This window comes from Equus quagga, chromosome 13, assembly GCF_021613505.1.
Source record: "Equus quagga isolate Etosha38 chromosome 13, UCLA_HA_Equagga_1.0, whole genome shotgun sequence".
NCBI lineage: Eukaryota > Metazoa > Chordata > Mammalia > Perissodactyla > Equidae > Equus > Equus quagga.
The window spans coordinates 42261305-42283232 of NC_060279.1; the positions used below are offsets into that span (position 1 = coordinate 42261305).

General features: G+C 37.6%; 1 protein-coding gene across 3 annotated transcripts in view; it reads left to right on the plus strand.

Annotated features, from left to right (window-relative positions):
• Window positions 1-872: 872 nt before the first annotated feature.
• Window positions 873-21928, plus strand: part of GOLPH3L (golgi phosphoprotein 3 like) — a 54318-nt gene continuing 33262 nt past the window's right edge. For 2 of the 3 annotated variants that reach the window (XM_046680504.1, XM_046680505.1), the window contains exons 1-2: window positions 873-1053; window positions 3194-3388. In XM_046680504.1, the coding sequence (XP_046536460.1) occupies window positions 3206-3388 (183 nt within the window). In that variant the 5' untranslated portion in view covers window positions 873-1053; window positions 3194-3205. The remainder of the gene's footprint in view (window positions 1054-3193; window positions 3389-21928) is intronic. The other variant, XM_046680503.1, reaches the window with a different exon arrangement.

The window sequence follows — 21928 nt, forward strand, 5'->3', positions numbered from 1 at the left end:
GCATAAATAAAATATTGTTCAGCATCTAGACTCTTTCATGACTTCTCATTTTTATTTAATTAGCAGAAAATGTTTAGACACTAATTTTGAGATCATTTTGGTAGATGTTATTTTGCAAGAGTTGAGCACACTTCCTAGAACTTTTGAGTGATAGTGTGAAGGATGCTGTGCTTTTAGTGAGAAACCTAAGACCTGGTTCCAGCCTTGATGGTTTCCTTTGCTTTAGAAAAAGAGGACTTAATACTTGGCCTGTTTGCCTCCTGCAGTTTCAGCAGCCATATTCTAAAAACATACATTATCCGTGGGTTTGCCAGTAGTGGGCACTAACAGAGAACGTTGGTATGTATGCGATGGTAGAAATGTACCTGTCGTGTTTAAAGTAAACCAAATAAATCTCCACAAACTGACCCCAGATCAGGTTTTTCTGGAACCGGAAAGTTAGAGATAAGCTAATTGTTGAAAACAACCAATTTTAAAATGTTTATTTATTCTTAGCTTTATTGGATCCCAACCATCTCACCTAATTGTCCCAGTATACACTGCTACGGTAACACACCTGCTACACTGAGATTCACCAACAGAAACCTTCGGAGATCGACAGCGGGTGCTGGCTAACGGAACGCTGTGATTGGCTGGCTTACTGGGGGTGGAGAGCGCAGCCCTTTTTCCTCTGTTCTTACCAAGGTTCCTTCATTGGATTGACCAGCTGTCAGATTTAACCCAAACCTGCCTCCTTTTGGTGGTGTTTGTCTGGATCGCAATACAATAGCCGGGGGAGAGCCTCCCCTTGTAAGCTGCGATTGGCTAGGCTCAACATTGGCCGTTTCTGATTGGTCCAATGAAGAAACACCAAGGTAGGTTGCCTAGGGATCCTGAGGAAGCTGATGTGTTATTTCTTTTCTGCATCGAACGATCAGGAAGTTTGTGTTCTCTGCGTGGCTGAGAAGTTTTTCACCTACTAGGACGGGGGTGGGGGTGGGGGAGGACAGGTGTCCCCTAAAATAGAGCGCAAGCTGCACCCTGCGTCCGGCCATAACCCAGAAGTAACGTCAGGTAAGCAACGGGGGAAGTACATTTCCTAGCTACCAAAAAAAAACCCTCCAAATTTTTTATTCTATGGAGAAAGGGAGGATTTGATTTATTTAATTTTTTGGCCATTTGTTTTTTTTCAAATAGGATTTTTAACTAGTAAATGTCCAAGGCGAGTTAATTCCTCAAAGAAAATTCCCCTTTATTTTTTATCCCCGAAAACGTAAAGTTTCTTGGATTGCGTTAGGAAATAAGCCCTATGCACAGCGCCAGGTAGGGTTGGTGCCCTTAAGCTTTTATTTCATAGTTCTCTTCCTCCTTCACTCTTCTTCCCACCTCTCACCAAGAATTATATTTGAAATACAGCTTTGTACAAAGAATCTTTTTGTAAGTCACTTCATTTGTATTTCTATTTTAAATGTTCATATGCGTTTCTGAGTATTCATTTTAATCAGTATACATTTATCGAGCAGTTACAACATTAAAGACATTGTGCTAGTTGCTATGGAGAATATAAAAACCCAAGAAGACAATATCCCTGCCCTCAAGAAGTTTACAGCTGAGAGACAGCCATACCAAAAGAAAGACTATAATAAATACTTTAAAGGAAGTAAGTATAAATAAAGTTCTGTGAAAGTGCAGCTGAGGGAGAGACCAATTCTGGCTATGGGACGTATCGGTAATGGAGAAGGGGTTTCACTTAAGGCTTTAAAGTGGGTCCTCCAAATGCCTTTGAAGAATGAGTACAACTTAGAGAGGTAGGGAAAAGAGAGAGAACTGCAGCACGTACAGAGGAGCAGACATGGAAGGCATGGGACATGTTTGAGAAATTATTTAACAGTACATAATTGGGAGTAATGGGAAATATTGCTAGAAGGTAGAATGGGATCCCGTCACAAAAGCTCTTGAATGCATTCTTTCCATCTTGAAAAAAATATTCTTTTTTTATTTTTTATTTTTTTTAATTTTTATTTTTTTGTTGAGGAAGAGTCGCCCTGAGCTAAAATCTGTTGCCAATCTTCCCCTTTTTGCTTGAGGAAGATTCACCCTGAGCTAACATCTGTGCCAGTCTTCATGTATTTTGTATGTAGGTCACCACCACAGCATGGCCACTGCTGAGTGGTGTAGGTCCAGGCCCAGGAACTGAATCTGGGCTGCCAAAGTGGAGCATGCTGAAAGGCCATGTGGCCTCCCCTGAAAAAGATATTCTTTTAAATAATTGCTGATAAAAAATATTTATTGTCTATCATCTTAAAAACTGGCATTTACATTTATCTAAAATAAACTATGCTAACTTTAAACCTTATCACAGATGATTTAGTGTAATTTCTCTTAACTGTAGATTTTTAAAACAACTGTAGTTCATGGTATAAAAGGGCATGTGCTTTAATTTTTTGTAATTGAGAAAGAATTTGCTAATCTTTTAACATTCTCTTGCCAGTCCTTTTTGTTGGCAGCTATTTGTGTATTTGCAAGATGGCTAGTGAGGGGTAGGGGTGGAAGTTTTCTGGCTGTATGGAACTGCTGCACATGGGCTTCAGAGTGGTATTCCATAGACTGGTGATCTCAGTGAGTGCGTGAAATGAGCCGTTAGAGTATAGGGAGAAAATGTCAGAACATGTATTTCTATTGCTTTTCTTATTTTTTTTACTTTCTATTTTTTGTGTATGTTTTCTAATGTACCATTGAATGTTTATAGAAATTAAATATAAATTATTATATGCGTTATGGGCCTGGATGCTCACAATTTTTTGCTGTCCCATATTATTTAACTTGGGGAGGATCCATTTTGTGAAAGAGAAGTCACAATGATGGACATTCACTCCTGGATTATAGATTATGCACAAGAAATCAGCAAGTTTAAAGGGTGGTCATTTCTGCTGGTCTTTAAAATTACTGATTTAATTTCTTGTCAATGCCTTCTGTGGAGTTCAAGTTACTGTACTTTGGAAAAGATATTGTGTTACCCACCTAATTTTTCTGGTCATTACTCCTTTCTTTCTTTCTTTCTTTAAGTTTGTAAATATTTCTTATTTGTATACATTTTTAGTATGCATGTATGAATATCTATATGTGTTTATTTACATGAGGTATATAAACACACCTATACACATAGGTGTATACACCTATACACATATAGATATTTTTTCATCACCCCTTCCAGAAGCAGGTGAGAATGACTACTTTAACTCACCGAGCCCGTCGCACTGAAGTAGGCAAGAACTCTGAAAGGAAGGTGGAAAATGAGGAAGACACTAATCAAGACAGGAGTCCAGATGATGAAGACTCTGGAGACTCTAAAGATATCCGCCTCACCCTTATGGAAGAAGTGTTGCTCCTGGGACTAAAAGATAAAGAGGTAATGCAGTTGGGTTGCTAGGCTGTCTCAAAGACTCTTAAGTATTAGAGTGTTTTTAGGAAGTAATCTGATAGAACATTTTCATTAATGCTAAGTTGGCCTTAGAACTGTGCTCTAGCCATCTGGGAGATAGGGAAGTTTGGGAGGGTGGCTGATACTTGGTGGGTAAAATCCAGAAGAATAATTACTTGAAGTGTAGTTTAATAACAAAATTATTCCAAAATTTTAGAGGATACAAGAGAGGATATAACACATTGTCAAGTTTTTGTACTTGTAGTTTCCCAAATGAGATTGGTGATGAAATAACCTCGTATTAAACTAAGAAAATAGGCCCACACATTGAAGTTTTCTTGAGCTTTGGGGAGAAAAAGTCTTTTAAATGAAAACACAAGAAACATGTATGATTAGCCGGCTTACAAAAATAAACAGCAGGTAAGTTTCTTATAGTAGAAATAACTTTTTAATTTTATTCTGTGCATCTTTAGAAGTTAAATAACAATGATTGACAAGGATTATTTTAATTTTAGAAGTGTTTTAAAATTAATTTCAGCTTTTCCTTTCTAAGTTTTCCTTTACTAATAGAACATTTATTTTATAATAGAACTAGTCTTGAGATAGTGACTCTTGTGATATAACCAAGTATTCTTGGCTTTTCTACTAATAATATACATTATCCTTCATTTGTAAATTGACTTTTTATTGTGTGTTCCCATCACTTTCTTCCCTCATGAAGAGGTTATGAAGATATATAAGAGTGTTACGGAACCTGAAGTGAGTTCATTCACCCGTTGCGCAGCAAGCCAATCTCTGACACTGGGTGTGGTGGAAGAAAGTAGGAATTTTATTTTTGCACAGCACTGAGCAAGGAGAGATGGCAGCTAACGCTGAAATCCCAAACTCCCCGAAAAGCTAAAAGGAAGGGTTTTTATTTAGGGTTTTAGGTAGGGGAGGGGGAGCATATGGCCTTGCTGGTCGGAGCTTTCCCACCAGCCTGTCTTTGGCCTTGAGACACTTGCAGAGAGGAGGGAACCCGTGACCTTGCTGGGCAGCAGCTTTCCCACCAGCCCGTATCTCTTTGTGGGAGGAGATGGTCCAGGTGCTTGTCCATGGAGGATAGTGGATTCTGGAGCCAGGAAGCCAGAGAGTAAGCAGAGAATGAGTGTTCTGGTTTTAACCCCATATATGCTGGGTTTAATGTGGGGAAACTGATATCGGGGTTGGTATCAAAAGTAGTGTTTTGTGTGTGTGTGAGAAAGATTTGCCCTGAGCTAGCATCCATTACCGATCCTCCTCTTTTTTTGCTTGAGGAAGATTAGTCCTGAGCTAACATCTGTGCCAATCTTCCTCTACTTTGTATGTGGGATGCCTCCACAGTATGGCTTGATGAGTAGTATGTAGGACTGCACCCGGCATCCAAACCCACGAACCCTGGGCCGCTGAAGCAGGGCACGCAGAACCACTCGGCCATGGGGCCAGCCCCCTATAAAAGTAGTACTTTAAACAGTCTGCTTCCTTTCCAAGAAACTCTTCATTAAATATAAAATAAAATAAAATAAAATAAAGGCATATTTGTTATTGGCCTCAGTTTTGAAAACATCAAATTAAAATGTTACTTTATATTTAAAAAATACTAAATTTGGCTTTGATAATTGTCCTTAGCTAGAAATGAATTGGCTACATACATCTAGTAACATCTCTTCTAATCTCCATTGATCCCTCAACTTGAGAATACCCTGGTTTCTTAGACTTTATGTTTATTTTCTTTATAAGACTTGTTATAGCCTCTGTATTGTTAAAATTAATATTAGAGACGTGCCCATATGTGAACGGCCAAGACACAGGTATATCAGAAAACTTTGCCTGGAAATGTATTTTCCTGTTTGCGGAGAAAGTTGATGAGGCTCTGGTTTTATAACAGTCAAACAAACGAAAAAGCAAAACTGCCTCTTCAAGGGATGTCAGAATAGGTCTGAAGGTTGGGTGGTATAAATACTGTTTTGAGATGTTTACACAGTACCGAGGAAACAGTCACTGACTGTAGAAGAGCATATTTGAGCGAAAAAGCTATTTGGTTTGTTTTGGTTTTGAATAGGAATGATTAATTTCCTGCTGACCCTAGATAATAGAATTTTTGCTTCTGTTCTGTAGACAAACTGCCTGTGGACATGTCTTCATGTGTTTCTAAATTTATAATAGTAGATAGTTAATATAAACTTAAGGAAATAGAATAAAAAATAAAGGAGCTCATTTAGACCTGTGATCATAGCGGGTACTCAACATATTGGTGAGAGACTGTACAAGTTGGGGAGACAATAATTAACCACCTTTCGAATTGTTCTAATTTTATTTTTGAAAGTAGTTGATAAATTAGGTCTTTAGCTTTTAGTTGACTCAAGAAGAACAAGAAATGACAAATCCTTAGGTGTAAATAAACGGGAGAGGTCCAACCTTCTGATTTATTAAAGTAGTAGCAGTTGTTCCAAAGTGCAAGTTACATAATTCTCCCTCAAAATATTACACTGCTTTCCAGCACTACTTATTTTTTCTCATCTCCAAAACTACTTGTAGATTGATTTAATCAATATTTTAAAGAAATAAATATCAATATTTGGCATGACTGGGGACACTCATTATGTGCTTAGCATTATGCAAATACTAAGGTAAATATAAAATAGTATAATATATGGTCCCTGTCCTCAAGAACTGGCCTTCTAGCTGGGGAGACAAGATATACATACTTTTTAAAAGTTAAGTACCCAAAGGTCTGTCAACAGCAGAATGGATCAAAGTGAACCATCGGGGCCAGCCCAGTGGTGCAGTAGTTAAGTGCACACGTTCCGCTTCAGTGGCCCAGGGTTTGCCAGTTTGGATCCCGGGTGCAGACATGGCACCACTTGGCACTGTGGTAGGCATCCCGCATAGAAAGTGGAGGAAGATGGGAGTGGATGTTAGCTCAGGGCCTGCTTCCTCAGCAAAAAGAGGAGGATTGGCAGCAGTTAGCTCAGGGCTAATCTTCCTCAAAAAAAAAAAGTGAACCATCCATTTGTTTAAATGAGTATAAATATATTTTCTCTACAGAATGAAAATGAACATTGTTAGAAAACATGTATGATTCTCATATAATGTTCAGTAAAGGAAGCCAGACACAAAAGAATACATACTGTATGATTCCATGTATGTAAAATTCAAAAAACTAAACAGTAATGTTTGGGGTTGCATATTTAGGTGGTAAAACTATAAAGAAAGGAAGAAAGGGATTACCATAACTGTTAGGACAGTGATTACCTTTTTGTTGGGATAGGGAGGAAGGGGGTGTTAGTGATCAGAAAAGAGCATGAGGGGGCTTTCTGGGTACTAACAGTTTTCTGTTTCTGTACTGGGGGAAATTTCATGGATATTCACTTAGGGATAATTCGTTGAGCTTGAAACTTTTGTGCACGCTTCTGTGTATGCATTATATTTCATAATTCAAATGATTTTTAAAGAAGTAAACAACAATTAAAAAAACAGCAAGTTTTTCCATGTTAGAACAGTAAAAGCCAGAGGAGTTGGAAGAAGGAGAGATCATCATGGGTTGGAATAGTTTGGGGAAGAAGAGAAGGCAGTGAAAGAAGCTGAGCTTTTAAGAATGGGAAGGATTAACATAGATGGAGAGAGGGGAACACATTCTGGATGAGGGAACCTGAGGGAGCAAAGACATCGTGAGTTTGGCAGATAATTGAGTAACCAGTATGATTGAAGTAGGTGGTGTTCTTGGAGAACAGCAAGATTCAACGTTGGCAAATTAGATTCAGACCTTAGCATGGAGGATTTTAAGTGCCAGCCAGAGACTTGTAGGCTCTTAAGTAAAAGAGGATCAGCTTAATGAAAACAGCAAAGTCCATTTTTTTGTGTGTCCAAATTAAGGACTTAATGATATTTTCATTCTATGTTCTATGTGAGTATATGTTTATAATGTAATATATGTATATAATTTCTTGTTTCTATATGGTTTAGGGTTTGTAACATGTCAAAAGAAAATCCTAAATGTTAAACTTTGCATCCCAAAGTCCCAAAGTTCACTTTTGCTGAAGATTTCCATAAGATTCTCTGTTTAGAACTCAATACTATAATTTTTTTTTAAGATTTTATTTTTTTCCTTTTTCTCCCCAAAGCCCCCCGGTACATAGTTGTATATTCTTTGTTGTGGGTCCTTCTAGTTGTGGCGTGTGGGACGCTCCCTCAGCGTGGTTTGATGAGCAGTGCCATGTCTGCGCCCAGGATTCGAACCAATGAAACACTGGGCCACCTGCAGCGGAGCGCCCGAACTTAACCACTCGGCCACGGGGCCAGTCCCCCAATACTATAAGTTTTAAAAAATTATATCTGTTTCGAAAAACATAGAAATTAGAAAATAATATAAGGAGACTAATATTTCAAGAATTGTAGAAAGGAATGACAGAAGGTCGTATAGTCAAATTGCTCGTGAAATATTACTGTAATCCCTTTCTAAAGATTCTTCTGAGAAGTAGCTGCCTGGGGGATGGTTTTAAAACGTTAGGCTTCAGGGGGCCAGCCCAGTGGCGCAGTGGTTAAGTTCCCATGTTCCACTTCGGTGGCCTGGGGTTTGCCAGTTCGGATCCTGGGTGCGGACATGGCACCACTTGGCAGGCCATGCTGTCGTAGGTGTCCGACATATAAAGTAGAGGAAGATGGGCATGGATGTTAGCTCAGGGCCAGACTTCCTTGGCAAAAAGGGGAGGATTGGCAGCAGGTGTTAGCTCAGGGCTAATCTTCCTCAAAAAAAAAAAGAACAACAAACACATTAAGCTTCATTGTCTTGTGAAAATAATGAGGAAATTTTAATATACGTTGAAGAGTCTAACCTTTGAGATACACTTAAAATTAGATGTTATCTCAGTTCAATAACACTGACCTCAACTGAGAAAATTAAACTTTAGTATCAGCCTGACCGAAATAAAATAGATTTATTTCTGTTGAAATCAAGATCCTGTTTATCTGTCATTATTGCCTTTGGTAAGAGTTTTGATATATACTAGCACCCCTTATCGCAGTTTAGCTTTCCCTGGTTTCACTTACCCACAGTCAACTGAAGTCCGAAAATGTTAAATGGAAAATCCTGGAAATAAACAATATACAAGTTTTAAACTGAGTGTACACCGTCCTGAGTAGCGTGATGAGATCTTATGGCTTACCACTCCATCCCGCCCAGCAGGTGGATCACGCCTTTGTCCGGCGTGTCCACGCCGTATATACGCTACCTGCCCTTTAGTCACTTAGTAGCCGTCTGGGTTATCAGCTCTACTGTCATGGTATCACAGCGCTTGTGTTCAAGTAACCATTATTTTACTTAATAATGGCCCCAAAGCACAAGAGTAGTGATGCTGGCAATTCAGATATGCCAAAGAGAAGCCATAAAGTGCTTCCTTTAAGTGAAAATGTGAAACTTCTCGACTTACTAAGGAAAGAAAAAAATTTATATGTTGAGGTTGCTAAGATCTACAGTAACTTTCACTACAATATATTGTTATAATTATTCTGTTTTATTATTGTTGTTAATCTCTTATTGTGCCTAATTTATAAATTAAACTTTAACATAGGTATATAACATAGGAAAAAACATAGTATATGTAGGGTTCAGTACTATCTGTGTTTTCAGGCATCCACGGCGAGTCTTGGAATGTATCCCCCAAGGATAAGGGGGGACTACTGTAGGTAGATATTATTGACTCATGGACAGTTAATACTTTAATTAAATTGCTAGTATATTTAAAACTTCTCCTTTATGAGAATCTTTATTATTAGATTCAGTTACCTGTAAGAGAAGTGAGCCTATTAATGCTTTTGACTTTTGGCAATAACCGTTTCAGTTTGTGAATAGTGTTTTTTAACCCCCTTCCCTTCGTTGCCAAGCTTTCTCCTAGTAATGCCATTTATTGAATGCTTACTATGCACTGTGACATAAAAACTTTCCATCGGGGGCCAGCCCCGGGGCCAAGTGGTTAAGTCTGCACACTCCACTTCGGCAGCCCAGGGTTCGGATGATGGGTGCGGACGTGGCACTGCTCATTAGGCCACATTGAGGCGGCGTCCCACATGTCACAATGAGAAGGACCCACAACTAAAATATACAACTATGTATTGGGGGAATTTGGGGAGAAAAAGCAGGAAGAAAAAAAAAACAAAGAAGATTGGCAACAGTTGTTAGCTCAGGTACCAATCTTAGGGGAAAAAAAAAACTTTCCATCATATTTCTCATGTCACTGGAGTAAAAATTGGTAAGAAGCATTGTTTGTTGGAATTATGGAAATATATTTTCATTCATTTGTTTGATCACCAGAAATTTGTTGAATGTCTCTTATATGTCTGGTGCTGGATATTGAAAGAGAACAAAGACTATATAGTCCCTGCTTTTGGGATCATTTATAGTCTAGTGGCATGGCAGTGGCTGGAGAGGTTGGGAGGGGGATCAGGAAAGCGAGTGGGCGTTGCAGTACAGTGTGATATATGTGTAACTATGTACTGAGGGAACAAAGAAGAAAGACCCCTAACTCAGATGGGAGGTTTAAAGTGGTAGTGGGAAAGGGAAGGAGAAAAGATATTGGGAAAGACTTCTGGGAGGTCGTAACTCTTAACCTGAATTCTGAAGATGAGCAAGAGCTAGTCTGTGAAGAGAGACAGGTTCCAGGGAAAAGAACATCAGGATGTTGGTGATCATCTCAGTGATTTTCAACTCAAATAACCACAGATATTTGAAAGCATCCCATCTCCTTTAAATGAACTCAAATGTTTTGAAACTTAAGTACCGAACAGAACTGTTATGTGTTTTATTGCTTCACCTCTTTTATTTTATTAAAATCAAAAGATTAAAAGTCTAATTTAGGGGCCAGCCCAGTGGCGCAGAAGTTAAGTGCGCATGTTCTGCTTCGGTGGCCCAGGGCTCAGTGGTTCGGATCCGGGGTGTGGACATGGCACCACTAGGCAAGCCATGTTGTGGTAAGTGTCCCACATAGAAAGCAGAGGAAGATGGGCATGGATGTTAGCTCAGGGCCAGTCTTCCTCAGCAAAAAGAGAAGGATTGGCAGCAGATGTTAGCTCAGGGCTAATCTTCCTCACACACACAAAAAAGTCTAATTTAGGTCACTACCTGGTCTCCTAGTTTCCTGATTGCACAAAATGAACAATAAATCTCTTGTCAGTAGTTACTGGTATTGTGAAGAGGTCAAGTGTATCACCAGGACTCGTTTGTCAGGTTTTGTCTTTTTATTAACATAGGCTGTTAAAAAAAAAAGAAAGAACCTTTGTTTTGTTTTGTTTTTTATTATATCCAGTCATATAACCCCCAAAGAATTATTTACTATTGGTACAAAAGGAAATAAACTGGGAGACCAAGTCTTATTTTAAACAGAAAGAGGGGCCATCCCTGTGGCCGAGTGGTTAAGTTCTCGCGCTCTGCTTCTGCGGCCCAGGGTTTCGCCCCCGGTTGGGATCCTGGGTGCAGACATGGCACCGCTCATCAAGCCATGCTGAGGCAGCATCCCCCATAGCACAACCAGAGGCACTCACAACTACAATATACAACCACTGCTCGGGGGGCAGGGGAGGTGCTTTGGGGAAAAGAAGAAGGAGAAAAAAAAGAAAGTTGACAACAGATGTTAGTTCAGGTGCCAATCCTTAAAAAAAGAAAATTGCCTCCAGAAAGAAGTACCTATTTAAAAAAGAATAATAAGAAGAAAATATAGTTTAAGCTATTTCATTGAGAGCCTTCCTCTCCCTGTACCTCGCCCCCCAACCTCTAAATGCGCACTGTTCTCTTCTAAAATGTCTGGTATTAATATGAAGGCAAAAACTACCCACTTAAATTTGAACTCATGGCTGTAACCACTGAGCCTATAAACTTGATGTGAGCCATCTCATCTGTTTGTCTCCTCCTTTATATTTTGTGTTTGTATAACTTGAGTTTTAAAAACATTTTGCACTTTTCTCTTGCTTGATCCTGCAAGGCACATATTGTCCTCTCTTTGTGGGAGTCAAAGTTAAGTGGTTAATTGGCCAATAAGTTGTGGAATTTATGTTCAAACTGACTCTGAGGCTAAAAAAGGACATGCTTGCAAAACAGGGATCACATATTTTTCTGTGTTTCTTACTGAGCAAAGAGAATTGTTCAGGATTGCTAATTACTAGTGTGACCCCACAAGTTGTATCTCCTAGGATAGCCTCATAGGAGTTTAACTTATGTCTCCTATAAGATAAAAGATTATTATGTTCCGCAGTAATATTTAGTATGAGTTATTTTTTCAAGTCTTTCCTATAACTTTCTTTTTCTAATGTTTAATGCCCTAGCAAAGCTCACTCTCAAATATTTTGGGATCCCGTAAAAAATATTAAGTTGACATCAATAATATCAGAATAAAGGAAAGTACCCCTGTAAGCAATTTTGAGTGATGTGATTTTGTTAGTGTTACTTTTCATCCCATTGCCTCAGATTTTAAGAAGGAAATATGAAAGTTTTACATATTTTTTTATCTTCTCTTTCTTCCCTCAAACAAGATATCCTGTTCATAGAAACAATAAGTCCAAGTAAGTAAGAAATTTGAATAACCTAACTTGCAAAATGAAAAATGCTTAAAAAGGGAGTAAATAATATTTAATGTATTATAATATCTTCAGACAGTCTGGTATATAAATAAATAGGCATTAGACATTTCTCCTCAGTTAATTCTGATGGCCAGAGATTAGAACCCATGCCACGTAGCCTCCTCTGGAAGGAGGTAAAGACTCTTATACTAAAAACAGATAAATAGGAGTAGATAGTGGGGTTTTTTTTCCTTGAATCTTAAAGCTTAAGACCAAATGAATAGCCAAGTTTCTTCCAGATTTTTCTGTGGGAGTGTGACTTTACTAAGTTTGCTAGGGCCGCCATTACAAATACCACAGACTGGGAGGCTTAAACAACAGAAGTTTCTTTTCTCACAGTTCTGGAGGCTCTGGGTCTAAGATTTGGTTCCTTCTGAGAGCGCTCTCCTTGGCTTGTAGATGGCCATCTTCTCACTGTGTCCTTACAAGAGTTTTCCTCCGTATACATGAATCCGTGGTGTCTCTGTGTGTCCACATTTCCTCTTCTTATAAGGACACTAGGCAGATTGGAGTAGGTCCCACCTTAACAGCCCCATTTGAACTTAATCACCTCTGTAAAGGCCCTGTTTCCAAATATGGTCACATCCAGAGGTACTGGGGGTTAGGGCTTCAACTTACAGATTTTGAGAGGACGCAGTTCAGCCCATACCAATGATTTAGAGAGGTTTTAGAGGAAATAGAAAGGTTCTGGAGATAATTGCTTAATACTTTACTTATGTTCACCTAGAGTGCAGTTCAACCTCAGGAAGTGCCATTAAAATGGTATAAAATTGTATCTTATATAATTGTAAGTTATCTTTCAGTGGTGAGATTATGGGTGGTTTTTTTCTTAAATTCAAGTCAGCCAACATTTATTGAGCACCTGCTCTACGCAAGGCCCTAGGAAAAATAAGGAAAACGCAGAAGTAACTAAGATGTGCTTATCTTCCCTCAAGGAGCATAGGAATCTGATATGGGAGAAAAGATGTGTATACAATAACCATACTGCTAGACACAATATGTAAGTGCTGTGAGAAAGGTACAGAAAGTGCTATAAGAACATGGAAGAGGAAGAAATTCCTTGGAGGTTACTCTTTACATACTCTGTTTGCCCTCACCTGTCACAGTTATCCGAAAGGTTAAAGGTGGGAATGGCAAATACAAAAAAATATTGAATCAAAGGTTTTGAGGTTTCCATGTGTTCACTGGTAGATTGTGCTCACCATTTTGGGCTATTATTGACTTCTTTTTAAAAATTTGTCTAAGATATAAAAATGGCTTTATTATTTTAAAAGTAAAATATGTTTATACTAAGGAATTCAGAAAAAGATCTACATGAGAGAACTTAATGGGGTGATAGAAATGTTCTATGTCTTGATGGGGTGTGAGATACATATAAGCATTTGTCAAAACTAATTGAACTTAACGTCTGTGCATTTCACTCTGTATAAATTATGACTCAATTTTTTAAAAAAGGTTTAAAGAAGAAAATAAAAATCACCCATAATCTCACCAGTAAAAGATAACTACTATTAAAATTTTTATATATTCTTGTAGACTTTTTTCTGTGCATAAATATACATAGACACATAATTATAAAAAAAAGGATTATATCAGACAAGTTATTTTACAGCCTTCTTTTTCTATTTAATATAATGTAGATTTTATAATCTAGACATTAATGTGACATCTTTCATGTCAATAAATATAAACAGACCCTATTATTTTTAATGGCTTCATAGGATTCCATTGAATAAATGTAAGTTATTAATAACTTTTAGAGCTTGTCTACAACCTCCGAGAGGGCAGGACAATAGCTGTCTTGCCCCACCTTATCTATCTACCCTTCTCTCTCACTGCTCCAGTCAATATGCCACTTTAGTCTTGGCTTTTTTTCTTCCACTTTTTTTATTGTGGTAAAATAAACAAAACATAAAATTTATCATCTTAAGCATTTTTAAGTGTACAGTTCAGTGATATTAAGTACTTTCATATTGTTGTGCAACTGTCACCACTATCCATCTCCAGAACTCTTTTTGTCTTGTAAAACTAAAACTCGATACCCATTAAACAATAACTCTCCATTCCCCCCTCCCTCCAACCCCTGGCAACCACCATTCTCCTTTCTGTCACTATGATTTTGACTACTGTAGGTACCTCATATAAGTGGAGTCATATAATACTTGTCTTTTTGTGATTGACTTATTTCACTTAGCTAATGTTCTCAAGCTTCATCCATGTTGCAGCTTATGTCAGAATTTCTTTCCTTTTTAAAGCTGAGTTGTTACATCTTCTTGCTGTATTGAACCTCTTATTAATATATAATGTCTTGGGGCCGGCCCGTGGCCAAGTGGTTAAGTTTGCGCACTCCACTTCTATGGCCCAGGTTTTCGCTGATTCAGATCCTGGGCGCGGACATGGCACCACTCATCAGGCCATGCCGAGGCGGCGTCCCACATGCCACAACTAGGACTCACAACTAAAATATACAACTATGTACTGAAGGGATTTGGGGAGAAAAAGCAGGAAAAAAATATACAGTGTCTTTCTTTGTCTCTTATAAACTTATTTGATTTAAAATCTTTTTTGTTTGATATTAATGTAACCACCTCTGCTCTTTTTTGGTTACTATTTGCATGGAATATTTTTTTCCATCCTTTCACTTTCAACCTATTTGTGTCTTTGGATTTAAAGTGAATCTCTTGTAGATAGCATATAGTTTGTTCATATTTTTCAATCTATTCTGTCAGTCTTTTTCTTTTGATTGGAGAGTTTAATCCATTTACATTTAAAATATTTACTGATAAGGAAGGACTTGCTTCTGTCACTTGCTATTTTCTATATGTCTTAAGGCTTTTTTGTCCCTTATTTCCTGAATTATTGTCTTCCTTTGTATTTAGTTAATTTTTTGTAGCCAAGCATTTTAATCTCATTTCCTTTTGTGTATATTCTATAACTGTTTTCTTTGTTGTTACCATGGGGATTACATTTAACATCCTAAAGTTATAACACTCTAATTTGAATTTATATCAACTTAACTTCAATAGCGTACAAAAACTCTGCTTTTCTACAGCTCCGTCTCACCCCTTTCAGTTATTGATGTTATAAAATTACATCTTTATATGTTGTGTGTCCAAAAACATAAACTAATAATTGCTTTTTATAATGCATTAGTCTCTTAAATTATGTACAAGACAAAATGTAGAGTAACAAACCAAAGTTACACTAACTCTAGCTTATAGAATAATAATTTTTTTAATGTATTAGTCTCTTAAATCCTATAGAAAACAAAAAGTGGAGTTGCAAACCATTCTTACTATAAAAACAGCTTTTATAATTGCCCATGTAGTTACCTTTACTGACATCTTTATTTCTTCATACTGCTTTGGGTTACTGTCTAGTATCCTTTCATTTCAACCTGTAGGGCTCCCTTTAGCATTTTATTTATTTATTTATTCATTCATTCATTCATTCTTACTTGAGGAAGATTTGCCCTGAGCTAACATCTGTTGCCACTCTTCCTCTGTTTTGTGTATGAGTTGCCACCACAGCATGGCTGCTGATGAGTGGTGTGGGTCTGCACCCAGGAACTGAAACTGGTCTACCAAAGCAGGACACACTGAATTTAACCAGTAAGCCACCAGGCCAGCCCCTTTAACATTTCTTGCAAGACAAGTCTAGTGGTAAGGAAACTCCCTCAGCTTTTGTTTATCTGGAAATGTCTTAATTTCTCCTTCACTTTTGAAAGACAGTTTTGCCAGATACACGATTCTTGATTGACAGATTGTTTTCTTCTAGCACTTTGAATATATCAGGCCACTGCCTCCTGGCCTCCAAAGTTTCTGATGAGAGATCTGTTCATAATCTCACTGAGGATCCCTTGCATGTAACAAGTCGCTTCTCTCTCACTGCTTTTTCAAGATTCTCTCTTTGGCTTTTAACAGTTTGATGTTAATGTGACTCAGTGTGCACCTCTTTGAGTTCATCCAATTTGGAATTCCTTGAGCTTCTAGTATGTTTATATTCATGTCTTTCATCAAACTTGGGAAGTTTTTGGCCATTAATTCTTCAGATAATCTCTCTGTCCCTTTTTCTCTGTTTTCTCCTTCTGGGAGTCCCAGAATGTGTATGTTGGTTCACTTTTGTTGATGTCTCATGGTTGCCTGGGCTCTGTTCATTATTCTTCAATTTTTTTCTTTCTGTCCTTCAGACTCAATAATTTTAATTGCCCTATCTTCAAATTTGTTAACACTTTCTTTTGCCTGCTCAAATCTGCCTTTGAATCCCTCTAGTGAATTTTTCATTTCAGTTATTATACTTTTTAGCTCAAGAATTTCTTTTTGACTTCTTTCTAGGTTTTCTTTCTCCTCATTGTTATCTCCATTTTGCTCATATATCATTTTCGTGACTTTCTCCACATCCTCCTTTAGTTCTTTGAGAATCTTTTAGATGTTTTAAGTCTTTACTAGGTCTGCCATCTGGTCTTTTCTGGGACAGTTTCTGGTGGTTTATTTTTTCCTTTGAGTGGGCATGCTGAACTGTTTCTTAATATGCCTTGTGATTTTTTTGGTTGAAAAGTGGACGTTTGAATCCAATGATATGGTAACTCTGGAAATCAGATTCTGCCACTTCCCCGGGTTGTGGTTTTCTGTTTCTGTTTTGTTTTGTTTTGCTTTTATTTTTTTCAGCTTTATTTAGGTATAATTGACAAAATTGTAAGATATTTAAAGTGTACAATATGATGAATTGATATATGTATACATTGTGAAGAGATTCCCCCCATTGTGTTAATTAACACATCCATTACCTAACATATTTACCTTTTTTTTTTTGGTGGGAACATTTAAGTTCTGCTCTCTTAGCAAATTTCCATTATACAATACAGTGTTAACAACTATAGTCACCATGTTATACATTAGATCCTCAGACCTTATTCATCTTATATCTGAAAGTCTGCACCCTTTTGCCAATGTCTCTCCATTTTCCCCACCCCCCAGCCCCTGGCAACTTTTATACTTTACTACTCTGTTCTGTGAACTTGGTTTGTTTAGACTCCATATGTTAAGTGATAGCATGCAGTGTTCGTCTTCTCTGCCTGACTTATCTCACTTAGCATAATGCCCTCCAGGCTCACTCATCCATGTTGTTGCAAATGACAAGATTTCCTTTTTTAAGGCTGAATAATATTACATGTATATATTTATATGACAAATATATATATACACACACATATATATCATATTTTCTTTTTTTTTAACACCTTTTTTTTTTCTTTCTGCTTTTTCTCCCCAAATCCCCCCAGTACATAATTGAACATTTTGGTGTGGGTCCTTCTAGTTGTGGCACATAGGATGCCACCTCAACATGGCCGGATGAGCGGTGCCATGTCCACACCCAGGATCCGAACCAGCAAAACCATGGGCCGCCATAGCAGAGCACGCGAACTTCTTAAACACTTGGCCATGGGACTAGCCCCCCATATTTTCTTTATCTCTTCATCCGTTGATGGACACTTAGGTTGTTTCCAAACCCTGACTATTGTAAGTAATGTTCCAGTGAACGTAAAAGTACAGATCTCTCTTCAAGATAGTGGTTTTGTTTCCTTTGGGTATATACCCAGAAGTAGGATTGCAAGATCATATGGTAGTTCTATTTTTAATTTCTTGAGGAACTTCCATACTGTTTTCCATAGTGGCTGTACCAGTTTACATTCCTGCCAACAGTGTACCAGGGTTCCCTCTTCTCCACATCCTCACTAGTATTTCTTATCTCTTGTCTTTGATAATAGCCATTCTAACAGGTGTAATGTGATAGCTCATCATAATTTTGATTTGCATTTCCCTGATAGTTAGTGATGTTGAGCACTTTTTTTCATGTACCTGTTGGCCATCTGGTATGTTTTCTTTGGAAAAATGTCTATTCAGATCCTTTGCCTTTTTCTTATTTATTTTTTTTACTTATTTATTTATTTTTTTTGAGGAAGATCAGCCCTGAGCTAACATCTGCCAATCCTCCTCTTTTTGCTGAGGAAGACTGGCCCTGAGCTAACATCCGTGCCCATCTTCCTCTACTTTATATGTGGGACGCTTGCCACAGCATGGCTTGATGAGTGGTGCCATGTCCACACCCTGGATCGGAACCAGCAAACCCTGGGCCACCAAAGCGGAACATGCGCACTTAACCACTGTGCCACTGGGCCGGCCCCCTTTGCCCATTTTTTAATTGGGTTATTTCATTTTTTGCTGTTGAGTTACATGAGTTCCATATATATTTTTGATGTTAACCCCTTATCGGATATGTGGTTTGTGAATATTTTCTCCCATTCCATATGTTGCTTTTTCATTTTGCTGATGCTTTCCTTTGCTGGGCAGAAGCTTTTTAGTGTGATGTAGCCTCACTTGCTGATTTTTGCTTTTGTTGCTTGTGCTTTTGGTGTGAAATCCAAAAATGCTTTGCCAAGACCAATGTCAAAGAGTTCACCTCCTGTATTTTCTTCTGGTAGATTTACAGTTTCAGGTGTTACATTCAAGTTTTTAATCCATTTTGAGTTGATTTTTGTGTATGGTGTAATCTTCTTTTTTTTGGTTGTTTAATTGCTGTAAGCTGTCTCTGTACCGAGGGTCAGCGTAAGATGTAAACTTAAGGTCTTCTCAAGTCTTTTCTGAGCCTGTGCCTTTCCTTGGGCATTTGAGGTGACTTTCTGATTTTCCCTGTATATGTTGTTGCTTTTGAAGGTCTTAGTCTTTGAATCTGGCTCCCAAAGGAGGAAAAAGAGAAAAATGAAGGGATGGAGAAAGGCATCAACCATTTAAATCACCTGGAAGTCACTTCAGCTGGAAGGGGAAGGGCTTGCAACAAAGGAGGAGGTTACCACAGTGGCCTCTGTATCTGCACCTTCGTGATCAGAAGCAGCAATCAGTGATCAGAATGCAGATCCCTGATATTTGGAGGACAGGGTCCTTATTGCCCACCATGGCTTCCAGAAGCTGCATATAAGCTGCTCCAAGAACACATGCATGGCTGCCTGCCATGGGGCTAGGGGTGGAGGATGGGTAGCCCTGCTAAGCTAAGAGCTGAAATTGAATGAAATTAACCACAGGCCTTTCCCTGGAAGTTGCAAGCCTGCAATACACTCCAGAGTTCCAAAATATTTATATCAGACAGATTCTGCTGGTGCAGTTGTTGTCTAGGTGAGAAGACAGGTTTCTGGTGCATCCTTCTCTGCCATCTTCCCTGAATCCCCACATTTGTCTTTTATATATTCCTGCCATGTTACTTTCTGCATAGTTTGTTTCAATTTAAATTCTGCATTTCCTTTCAAACCCCATCACAAATCCAGCAGTGACCTTTCGATTCTCTGAATTCCCTTGCATTTATCATACCTCTCCATGTGCTTAGGTACTGTATTTTCTGGTTTCCTTGTAGGCAGTATCTAAAAGCACAGGCTTAGAAGCAGTTATATCTATGTTCAAATCCAAAGTCTACCACTTACTAAAAATAGGACTTGGCCTCAGTTTCCACATTTTTTTCTTTATACTTATTTTATAGAGATAATATTGACTTCATAGTGATATTGTGAGAAATTAAATTACTTATATAAAATGTTTAACTGAGAGCCTGACACATATAAAATCTCAATAAATAATAACCAAAGTGAAATAAGTCATACAGAGAAAGATAAATATCTTATGATCACAGTTATATGTGGAATTAAAAAAAAAGGCTCATAGATACAGAGAACAGATTGATGGTTACCAGAGATGGGGGTTAGAGGTTGAGTGAAATGGGTAAATGTGGTCAAAAGGTACAAAATTTCAGTTATAAAATAAATAAGTCCTGGAGACGTAATGTTCAGTGTGATGACTATATTTAATGATGCTGTACATTTGAAAGTTGCTGAGAGGGCAGATCTTAAAAGTTCACATCACAAGAAAAAAACTATGTTCGGTGATATAAAATCATTATGTTGCATACCTGAAACTAACATATAAAGTTATATGTCAACTATATACCAATAAAAAATAATAATAACCATATAAATTTATCATTTAAAAATTGAGAAGTAAAGGAATAAAGATGGGAGAAAGTGTGGGAGAGACATTAACTTTTACTTTATTTTTTTTTAAGATTTTTTCATTTTTCTCCCCAAAGACCCCTGATACATAGTTATGTATTTTTAGTTGTGGGTCATTCTAGTTGTGGCATGTGGGACGCCTCCTCAGCATGGCTTGATGAGCGGTGCAATGTCCGCGCCCAGGATCCGAACCAGCGAAACCCTGGGCCACCAAAACAGAGCACACGAACTTAACCACTTGGCCACGAGGCCAGCCCCAAACTTTTATTTTTTATAGCGAGTCAATTAGATATTGTCAAAAAATTGAAACATTTACTTAAATAAATGACCCCAACCTCAATAATCTTTTTTCTTAACTTTAGAAAGGAGTCTTTTAGGAAATATCTCTTGTAATAACTAAATGTTTGAAGTTAATTCTTTTAGTCACTTCTTATGTTAAATTTAAGTAAAATTATATTTATTACATTTTACTTTGAAAATAGCACATGTAGTATGATTTATTCCATTTTTTAAAAATGTGATTAAGGTTACTTGAATTTGACATAAAAAGGAAATTGAAGTTAAACTGAATATTGCTTTTCTTCATCACAAGATATTATTTACTAAAAGTCCCCACTAAGGTTTAAAAAAAGAGCTTATAAAAAAACAAGGCTATGTGTGGACGTTGCTTGGCTCCTGACTCAAACCATATATTAAACAATTGATGTGGGGCCAGCCGGCCCCATGGCCAAGTGGTTAAGTTTGCACGCTCCACTTCAGCGGCCCAGAGTTTCACTGGTTCAGATCCTGGCCGTGGACATGGCACAGCTCATGAGGCCACATTGAGGAGACATCCCACATGCCACAACTAGAAGGGCCCACAACTAAAATATACAACTATGTACTGGGGGGATTTGGGGAGAAAAAGCAGGAAAAAAAAAACACATTGATGGAATTTGAAGGCTTATTGAGTATTTGATAATATTAAGGAATTCTTAATTTTTTTAGGTGTGATGTTGATATTAGTATTCCAGTTTTTTTAAAAAAACCTTCATCTCTTGAGGAGGGTGTTGGAGTATTTTATGGACACCATGTTACAATAATAGGATTTTCACTGAAATAATCTGGGCATAGGGTGAGAGGTATAGATGAAAGAAGATTATATTGGGAGCTGTTGAAGCTAGAGGATACATAGAGGTTCATAATCTCTCTATTTTGTGTACGTTTGGAAATGGTAAAAGAAAGGATTGGGGTCATGTTTTCTTAACCACATGATTCAATTTTAGATAATATCCTGTCGACTCCCTGTTATGAAAGATGATGAAATTACCATTCTCATGGTTTCTTCTACCACCTGTACCCCCAATGTTTTATGAAAGTTTATGAGATACATGTTCTGTTGTTGCATAATTCACTCAAAGCTGTTTTATGAAGGAAAACCCCAGAATTGAGGTTGAGGAAGAAGCAGATGGGAAAATTGATGGGTAGGAGAGAAGATATGTGTATTATATCTATAAAGAAAAATCTGGTTTTACATACACCCAAATGATAATAGAATGATGGAATTTATGACTAATTTTTGTTTTATTTTTTATGGTTCTTCTTTTCTTTCCAAATTTTCTAAAATGTGTTATACTACTTTTTCATCAGGGAGAAAAAAACTATTTGAAAACAAAAGAAATATCTTCATTTACCTAGTTTTGCTTTTCTAGGGTTTGAACATACCATAATTGCCTTTAAGTGTTAATAAATCTATTTTAAATCATTCGAGGAGATGTGGGGAAGTAGATTTAGAGCCCTAAACATATTTTTAGATTTTTACTCCCCCTTCTCAAATATCTCTTTTGTTCTATTCTCTTTGGATAGTGTGT